We start from the raw sequence: 9,980 nt of genomic DNA, 5'->3' as shown, positions 1-9,980 counted from the left end.
TTTTTAAGCTTGACGTTAACACTGATTATTTCTAAATGCCAACCTTTAATTACCGTTAAAATTCAAAAATACCAAGATTTGTTTAATGCTAATCTAGATAGAGTGACATGGATAACAATTGTATGCCGGCATTGAAGCTTGGCTTCCACATCATGAATGAAATGTTCTAACTTTCATTGTGTTGTGATGGTGCCAAGTGAGTTGGCTTACCTCTCCATCAGATTGGCATTATAAAATCTTTGGCAATACGATGTTGGCAACTTCAAGCACAACTTTGTGGCAGATAATCTCCATATGTTGTAATAAGGGAATGAACTATTGGTTGGAGATTACTTTTGACCCTTTTTGTACATTAGACGTTTTTTTATATGAGCGAGAGAATTTATGATGACTCCACTTCGATACTCTATCTGAAAGAGTTGGATTTTAATGGATTACTCTCACTTGTTGGTTGGAAAGGGCAATGGCATTTGTTAGCATTTGGTTTACTCAAACATTGAAGATGGGTCCAGTAGTGTAGTAAGCTAGATTTTTGGATAGGAAATACACACACACACACAGAAGAGACTATGTGACCACTTCCACCACTGCACTAAAAAGTTGATGAAGAAGAATCAAGGCAATCCACTCTTGAGAGGATGAAAGAAGAGCTATGCAATCTTAGAGGATGTCAACCAAAAATCAAGGGCGATGAAGGGAAAGGTGATGATATCTAGAGAAAGTAGGATGATGAAAGGTGATGGATGTTTTAATAATAGAGAGATGAAGAGAGGACAAGGGAGAGAATACAAGGGGAGAGAAAATTAGCAAGGGTGGGCAGACATGGCATTTAATGGCACTGAGAATAGTGGGCAACGGATGTGGAATAGCGAGTGGGAGAGGATTAGAGGGTACCTAGGATGGTGCTTTAGTATCCCTACACTATCTACCCATCCTAGTGATAAGAACTTTCTCTTTTGTATTTAATTAGACAAAAAAATATCACAAATAATGATTACAATTTTTTTCAATAAATAATTTATGTTGTTGTCAAAGTAGTCTTTCCCATTCACAAAAAAATGTGTTTCTATTGGTCTATAGATATTCACTCAAACACAATTGCTATCAACAAAAGGAGCATATCAGCAAACCATTACATTGAAACTTTTGTGATTTGAACTCAATAAAGCAACATAGAAAGCTGAAACCAGAATGGAATCAAAGCTAACGAGAGAGGGGCACGCTCTCTCATATAATGAATCACAGAAAGGAAGTATGCCTTCTCTCCCCATGTGTCACCTATGGATTCTCTTTTTTTTTGTTTTACAACTTTCTTATTTTACAATTCTTTTATTTTTATCACTTTGATTTTCATCATTTTGGGTTTAAAAAAAGGGAAAGAGCTTCCTATTCATTTGTAGATTTCCACTTTTACAATGCATTTAGATGTAAACTTATGATTATACTTAACTAACACTCTCTTTTTTAATGCAATGTTATTGACGGTAAGAAAGAGCTAGGGAATCCAAAGAAATGACCATGGTGAATGTACAAGTAACTTGACCCGTCTACGATGGGCTAGAGACCCACTCTACTAGGTCTCGAAGTTGCAATCGTAGATTGCCTTTATTAAAATTCAAGGTTTCATTTATAAATCTAAAAAATTTTAGAAAATTTGCCGAAAACATATGCATGCATACCAACATGCACGTGTGTGTGCGCGCACACACACACACACACATACACATATTCAATAATTTTCAGTTGTTTTTCATCAAACCAAAATTCCAAATACACACACAAACACATTTAAAAAAATATATTTATATATAAATATACATAATTTTGTATATATATATATATATATATATATATAGTTTAAAATCTCTCTCTCTCTCTCTCTCTCTCTCTCTCTCTCTATATATATATATATATATATAGTTTGTTTATATAATATAGATATAAATATACTCTCTCTCTCTCTCTCTCCTCCCCTCTCTCTCTCTTTCTCTCTCTCTCTCCCCCCCTCTCTCTCCCTCGCTCTCTCTCCCTCCCTCCCCCCCCCCTCTCTCTCTCTCTCTCCCTCCCTCCCTCCCCTCTCCCCCCTCTCTCTCTCTCTCTCTCTCTCTTCTTTCTATCTCCCCTCCCCCTCTCTCTCCTATCTCCCTCTCTCTTTCTTATATCTCTCTCTTCCCCCTCTCTCTCTATGTCCTCTCACTCTCTCTCCTCTCTCTTGTTCTTCTCGCTCTCGCTCCCCCCCCTCTCTGTGTCTCTCTCTCTCTGTCCTCTCACCCTCTCTCCTCTCTCTCGTTCTTCTCTCTCTCTCCCTCCGCCCCCCCCTCTCTCTCTCTCTCTCTCTCTTCTTGCTCTCTCTTCTTTGTATCTCTCTCTCTCTCCTCTCTCTCTCTCTGTGTTTCTCTCTTATTTATATAAATAAATATATATAGTAGAAGTCTCCCCCCCTCTCTCTCTCTCTCTCTCATTTTTCTCTCTCTCCCTCTCTCTCTCTTCTTTCTCTCTCTCTCTCTCTCTCTCTCTCTCTCTCTCTCTCTCTCTCCCTCTCCCTCCCTCCCTCCCTCCCTCCCTCTCTCTCTCTCTCTCTCTCATTTTTCTCTCTCCGTCTCTCCTCTCTCTCTCCCTCCCTCCCTCCCCCCCTCTCTCTCTCTCTCTCTCTCTCTTCTTTGTCTCTCCCTCTCTCTCTCTCTCTCTCTCTCTCTCTCTCTCTCTCCCTCTCTCCTCTCTGTCTCCCTCTCTCCCTCTCTCTCTCTCTCGCTCTCTCTTCTTTGTCTCTCTCTCTCTCTCTCTTTGTTTCTCTCTTATTTATATAAATAAATATATATAATAGAAATAAATATAAATCCCCCCCTCCTCTCTCTCTCTCTCTCTCTCTCTCTCTCTCTCTCTCTCTCTCTCTCTCTCTCTCTCTCTTATTTATACAAATAAATAGGAGTATTGAACCCGTGCTTTGCACGGGCAAAGATGCAATCACTGTTCTCTATCCACTATATGACTGCTCTGGCTGCTGTCGAGTGCACGTCCATGTGGTTGTCCTAGGCGTGCTGCGACCTGCCCCATCGGGCGCATTTACTCCCTCCTCACGTCCCGTCCCATCCCGTGCGATGGCCTATCGGCCTTGTGCTGCCACGTGCAACTGCTGCGCTCATCCCCTCTCTCCTCATGCCCCAGGCTCCCGTCGAACCTCCCTCCCAGCCAAACCTCCATTGCCAAACCTCCCTCCGTGTCTGCCAAACCTTGTTCTGACAGCAACCACGGTGGGCGATCTCCTCTTCCCATCTTGATCTCAGTGTTCCCCAAAAACTTGCAAAGCCTTACAATGAAACTGCAAAGTTTTAGGTTTCACCTGACTTTTTTCTATTTGCAGGTTTATGGAAATTGTTCTTGTAAGTGTTTCATAGGTGTTACACTTGGAAGATTAAAAATGCAAATTTTATGGCTTTTCATTCATAAAACATGCATGTTTTTCAGTTGACTAGAATATAAAATGGAGGTTTTTAAAGTGTGCATGTTTTCATATATAAAAACGTTAAATTTATATAGCTTTAGATATATGGGTTTTAGTTGGATGAATTATGGTTTGTGGAGGAGGATCAAGATAACCTCATCTCCCTTCTAACCTATAAGGCATTGCCACATTTGGCTCAGTCTCCTCTAACAACGAGATTTGCCCTCTTTCATTGGTGTACTCCTTCGTTGGCTTTTCCCTCCTTCACATACCGGCTAATGTCTCAGCATACCAACTTGTTGGCTTCTCCCTCCTCGTGTCAGCCTCCGCATTGCACCATGATTGCATCAAACGATCCCCAGCTCTGAGGTAAGATTTCTTTGTCGACTTCCTCTCCTCTTCGCTCCATCTTTTGTAGCTCCTCTTCTCTTCACTCCTCTTCTCTTCAAGGCAGTAAGGCGATTAATTTCTGATGCGATCACTTGGATCATCCCAAAGTTTGACTGTGCCATCAGTGGGCGATGGAGGAGAGTCTTCAGGCAGGTGCCCCTGGTAATGCGGCTCTTCTTTCTCCTAGGGTTTGAAGAACTCGGGAGGAATTGTCTGATAGTCTACCAGATTTTTGGAAGCAGGTGAGTGCATGCTCTTTGCAGCAATTGTGGAGGATACAAGTGTGTGACGATCGTAATGTTAATGCACCTAGCTTTTGCCCTTAAACACCCTAGAGGAAGTCGCAGGAGCAGCCCAAAACTCCTCCCTAACAATCTCCGACAGCAGAGCATCGTCCTTTCTGTTGTATAGGTGAAAACGATCGTTGCCACACATTCTTGCCCTTTGGACAAGAATGTTGTATAGGTGATAGTCTACCAGATTATTGTATAGGTGAGTGCATGCTCTTTGCAGCAATTGTGGATGATCGTAATGTTAATGCACCTAGCTTTTAAGGCATGTGAATTCAACCTGCGATTCCTCCATGCAGAAAGAGAAAGTCAAGCAAATCCTTAATACAATTCCTACATGTGATGCATACATACAATTCCTACATGCAAAGAGTGCAAGTCGAATTCCTACATGCAAGTCATACATGCGACTCTTACATGAAGAGAGATTCCTACATGCAAAGAGAGAAAGTGAAATTCCTACATGCAATTCATGTATGCAGAGAGAGAAAGTTAAAGCAATTCGTGCATGCAGAGAATGCAAGTCCTACAATTTGTGACGAAGCCGTGGCAGTCGAGTGGTAGGGCTGCCAAACTACGAGGGCGGCGGCCCTCGATCGATCCCCTTGGGGTAGAGGCAAGTCCTCGAGAGCCTGAAGGAGTGCTGAATTCAACTTTTGTATGAGCCTATAACGCATGACTTATGTTTTCACGGAACTTGGAATGTCCAATCACAATTAGCGGTGAGCGAGTTTGTCGGATTCAAAAGACTCCGGTCCGGTGAGCTGAACACGAGATTCCTTGCAAATGCCAGCCTTGTTTCTGATCGCTTGGTCGAACGTCCGTGATGCCACAGCCTCAGCAGCGTCCTTTCTTAGACCATTTGGAAGCCTACTTAAGTCGGCGCGATGGCGTCGATAAACTTCTGAAGATCACCCGTTATACTTGCAAGCTTCTTCTGGCTTCGCCCCTCTTGATGCCCAAAGATCCCGCGCTCGCTTCAAAGCTCAAGGAATTCGAAGCTAGTGTAGGCACAAGTCGGAAGGCCTTTCGTCTCGGCAAATTCGTGCAAGATCTGAACGCTCTACGAACGGTCCCGTCGTTTCGGGCGCGAGACGGGATTCTTGAAGTGGTCGCTTGTGGAGGCGAAGGCATCTACTACTTTGTGGAACAATTTATTTGGCTGGTTCGTTGCTTACGTCTCTACCCGATTTGTAAATCGCAATGAATTCTCGGAGCCTTCTACATAGAAGAGTCCAGAATCTTGCTCTCGAATGAACTTCAGTAACTTTGGTCTTTCTGAACTCACAGAGTAAGGCCGGACTCCTGGACAAGCGTCACCTAAAAAGGCTACAGAGCATCAGTGCCTGGGCAGAATTCATTGGCTATTTTGGGAGTATAACTTTGAAGAGCTTGCAGATGCAAGCTATCATCGAAAAAGAATCTGACCTCTCAGTAACGCTCGAGAAGGGCAAAGACTGTGTTGAATCTGCGTCACTTGTTGCAGCAGCTAAAACGCTTGCTGAGCTTCGTCAGAAACGATTTTTGAAGACACTTTCGATCGTTCAAGATATTGCAGATGCCCTCCTTGCTTTGAGTGATATTCGAGATGGGAAGGGAATCTTAGCAAAGCCTGTTATTTTAGCAAGCTGCGGGTTACTCTCAGCCCTCATCAGCGCTCACAAGAATTGGTCAATTTGTTGAGTTTCATGTATGTGTGACTTCAATTTACAGGCCTGGCGAATCGAGATGGTTCAAATCGGCCGTAAAGTTGTATGAGGTCAGTCGATACTCTCTAAATCCGACTTCCCCTCCAAAATCAAAGGGTGAGCGGCACGCTATTCAATCTCCGCTTTTACATCGTTTGTGGTTGCTCCAAGCTGTCACAAACGTTTATGTCCTTCTCTAATTGTGTAGCCAAAAGGCCATTGACATGTCCTTCAACTACAAATGGCAGCTTATTCTTGGGTATTATTGCTTGCTTTGTTTCATGGGAGTTAGACTTGCGTAAAGTCACACTTCAATGAGTTCATTATCCAATGTGACATGCTTCCATACTGTTCAATCGCTGGGAATATTTGGTGTGACTGGTAAAATGTACAAACGAGTTAGAAGGGAAGTATTTTCTATGTAAATGCTCCCTAGAAGTAAAATCAACATTAGGTAACAGTTTTTAGCCTTCCAAACTGTTCAGATTCTGTCACAAGGAGGAATCATTCCGTCTTATGCACGGTATATGTTGCATTATGAATGGTGGAATTCTTGAGCACCGTCTTTTGGCCAAGATGCTGTCAAATGATGATTATATGCATGTCAATTGTTAGTCTGGTATTTATGCTGTCTGTGTTGGGACAGCTTAGTATTAGGGAGCAGTGGCTAAAGGACCCCCGGCAGTGGTGAAATCTAACCTAGCGTCCTTGGAGTAGATAAAAGAAGCTACCCAAGATATGGAGGAGGAGAGAAGGGCAAATTTGAGGCACCAAATTAATGGACTTTATGTTTTCATTGTCCTGGACTTATCTTGTCATCAAATATATGTTTGGCATGCTAATCAATCTGTATTTGGAAAGCTCCATTGTTGCCTCTCATGGAAGAAAAGTTGTACATGTATCTGCCAACCACATACAAAATGTACTTGTAATGAGAAGCATGGTATCTCAATAAAATGCTTGATAGAGGTACTATTTTGTATGCATCAGAATGGATTCAACTAAACTGCTGAAAACGTTCTTGCACATCTGAGTAATCAGGCTAGACACAAACAATAATGGTTCTATCATCCCCAATGAGGTGATGGATTGTTCCTCGTCCTTGTTTGCATACAACTCTTTTTAACTCATTCAAAATGAAGGCTCATGCAATCTTGGTTATCAGGTTTTCTTGGATGTTACAATGACTAATTTGGAGAATTGTGGCTGGTATGGAAAGCTGCATTTGAAGCAGGTATTCCAATTGGAGGAAGGAGAGAGCTGGTAAATGAATAACAAGGTCTGGTACTTGCATATTGTTCTTTGGTGAAGTTAGCATTAGGCCTTTTTGGAGGTCACGAGCAATTTTTTGCCTATTTCTAACAGCGGTTGTTTTCCTTGTTGAGTTTTTCATAGTTTAACATGCAATGGTGAATGATCGTGTAATGCACGGCAAGACCTTCTTTAAACCTTTGTGCGAGGCATATGCATATGCACCATAAGAGATAGAGAGAGAGTGTAGGGGTTTAGAGAGAGAATGCAGACGACACTAGATTGGGTCCCTATACCCACTGAGCCCCCCCTCCCCAACTGAGAAGGAATTTGCTTTATATCTTGGAGAACTGCAAAAGAATACAATTGGCACTCCTTCAAAGATCTCGGGAGACAACTCTGAGGATGGCCCTTCGAGTACCGAGAGCTGACCCACAAATGCTTGAGAAGCAACCCAAATCTTGACCAAGACCACACTGTCCATACGGAAGATGTGTACCATTGTGCAGGGCTTCCGAAGAGGCTTGTGCTGGCCCCGGGTCCGTGATATGCATGGAGTTTATGGTTGTCAACATGATACTAGTAATGTGTTGTATTTTTAGAGGATGAGTTTGGGCATGTACCTGGATTCATCTAGATATCTGCTTCAATGCAGCTTGCGAATTGCTCATATTTGCATTAGTGTTGTGAAAATTTTGGATATACCAAATATAGGTGCTGCAAGTTTGCTTTTGTAGACATGTGAAAACATTCATAGGTTAGTGAAAATAGCTTCCCTTTTTGGATATTTCTTGATAAGCTTCTGCAAAATGAAGTCAACCGTAAGAATCCCGTTAGTTGGGCTATATTTCTTTGTACCATGGCAGCACATTTACTTTGCAACATAGATGACTGAGTTTTAGACTTTCGACCCTTGCTGTATACCCATTAAGTGATACTGTGGAATGTGCTTGGTGTGCATATTTGGAACGCTTTTTAGCTTCCAAACCACAAGATAAAGCTTTAAATGGGAAAAATGAGGCTAACTCTGACCTTTACGCTATGGTAAGGACTCTACATGAACATCATCATTAATGCTCGTGGAAGGGAATCATTGTTTTTGACTAGGGGACAGTTAAGCAAACTCAATAAGATCTCTTTTTGACAATGAATGCCAAAAGGATCTCATCAACTCCAACTTTGTGAAGAGGCTACAATTGGCAACTCAAGAATATCCTCATCCTTACACCTTGGCATGGATGAACAAGGGACAATCAATCGAGATTACAAGACAATGTTTGGTAACATTTGTAATTAGCGCTTTTTAAGATCAAGCTTTATGTGAAGTTATGGACATGGATTGTGGGAATATTATTTTAGAAAAGCGATATCAACATGATAGGTCAGCAATCTACATGGCCAAACAAAATCTCTTGAAGGTGGTCAAAGGTGGAAAGACCTACGCCCTTCAACCCTGCTCCAATTCTAGCCAAAATCTGCTCATCTTTGCCAAACAATGCCATAACCTACTCAAAACAGCCTCCGTGGAAATACTTTCCCATTTACTACCTCCAAGGGCTGTAGTAAACCCATGCCTCGAAGGTGTTCAGCCTTAGTCACTTGACAAGTGCGGTGACCTACTACATAGTTCTAAACAAATTCTCGCATCTTAGGCCAATAAAAAGTATGTTTCACAAGAGATAGAGTCCTGTGTACTCCTGGATGTCCCGCACTAGGTGCATCATGACACTTGGAGAATTTTGGATCGAAGATCCGACACATCCAATACACAAATTTTAACATTTCGGAATAGCAAGCCATTCTAAATCATCCACTGACTTCTTGTTGCTTGTACAGTAGGTGGCAAAATCCCTGACTCTTGGTCAATCATTGAGCACCCATCGTGGACCTTCTGCCCCTAGTGATTGAAATGACTATCAGTTGCGCAAAGCGCTCTCAAGGATTGAACTAGGTCAGAGGATATCTTAGTAAATGACAAAGCATTTACAAACTTGATTTGACTTAAAGCATCAGCCATGCTATTCAAGGAACCTTTACAATAACGTATTTCAAAATCAAGATCTTGTATTAGCTCACATCTAGCCTTTCTTCTTCTCAAGTCCGAACCATCACAGACATACATACTTAATTGACTGATGATCAATCAAGATAACAAACTTAGAACCATAGAGGTAGTGTCTCCAAACCTTGAGAGCATACATTACAGCATAAAGTTCTTTTTCCATCGTGGGCTAATGGTATTGAGTGTCATCCAGCTTTTTACTCTCAAAAGCTACAGGTCTACCCTCTTGGAATGATGCTACCACAATCGCATAATCACTCACATCGGCCTCAAGAACATAAGGCCGGGTAGGATCAGGCAGTGCAAGAACAGGTGCTTCCTTGACACAAAGTTTTAATGTGGCAAAAGCCTTGTTCAAATCTTCATTCCAAGAGATAGGCTGATTGGACTTACGTGCATGGCCTTTCAATACGTTCGTCAACGGAACTGTGATCTTGGAATAATCTCGAATGGACTTCCTAAGAAAGAAAGTATGAAGCGTCTCACAATTTGAGGTACTAGCCAAAACCTTTTGAATACGATCAAGATCAATGCTAATACCTTCCTTAGAAATCTTGTGTCCTAAGTAAATGATTTCCTTCATGAAGAAGTCAGTCTTAGCAAAATTAGGGCAATCTAGAGATGGCCAATATGGCCTCTAATGTATTGCTATATATCAAGATGTCATCCAGGAACACCACAACAAACATGCCCAAATAGTCACGAAACAAGTCGTTCATCATTTGATGGAAAGTAGCGGGAGCATTTGTCAAACCAAAAGGTAATACGAGAAACTCATAATGGCCATACCTAGTGCGAAAAGCAGTTCTTTCTATGCGTTTGACATAGATGCGTATTAGAGACCCCGGTATCTTCTC

General features: G+C 42.0%; 1 protein-coding gene across 1 annotated transcript; it reads left to right on the top strand.

Moving 5' to 3' along the window:
• The first annotated feature begins 4,752 nt into the window (after positions 1 to 4,752).
• PEX11A (peroxin 11A) lies at positions 4,753 to 6,142 on the top strand. The gene is made up of 2 exons (XM_087390897.1): positions 4,753 to 5,287; positions 5,413 to 6,142. Exons 1-2 carry the CDS (start codon positions 4,949 to 4,951, stop codon positions 5,803 to 5,805), a joined length of 732 nt encoding a protein of 243 aa, XP_087247023.1. The 5' UTR covers positions 4,753 to 4,948; the 3' UTR covers positions 5,806 to 6,142.
• The last annotated feature ends 3,838 nt before the right edge of the window (positions 6,143 to 9,980 follow it).

This window comes from Dipteris shenzhenensis, chromosome 19, assembly GCF_047967505.1.
Source record: "Dipteris shenzhenensis isolate YYH24624 ecotype China chromosome 19, Dip_SZ_1.0, whole genome shotgun sequence".
Taxonomy (NCBI): domain Eukaryota; kingdom Viridiplantae; phylum Streptophyta; class Polypodiopsida; order Gleicheniales; family Dipteridaceae; genus Dipteris; species Dipteris shenzhenensis.
Note: the sequence above shows the minus strand (reverse complement) of the source record. Positions and strands in the feature narration are given on the sequence as shown.

What these genes read in the sequence shown, in the direction of transcription:
- PEX11A (XM_087390897.1), top strand. Translation starts at nt 4,949, where the DNA reads ATGCCACAGCCTCAGCAGCGTCCTTTCTTAGACCATTTGGAAGCCTAC. An exon ending in TGGAACAATTTATTTGGCTG is followed by an intron (nt 5,288 to 5,412) that starts GTTCGTTGCTTA and finishes CTGAACTCACAG; the next exon opens with AGTAAGGCCGGACTCCTGGA.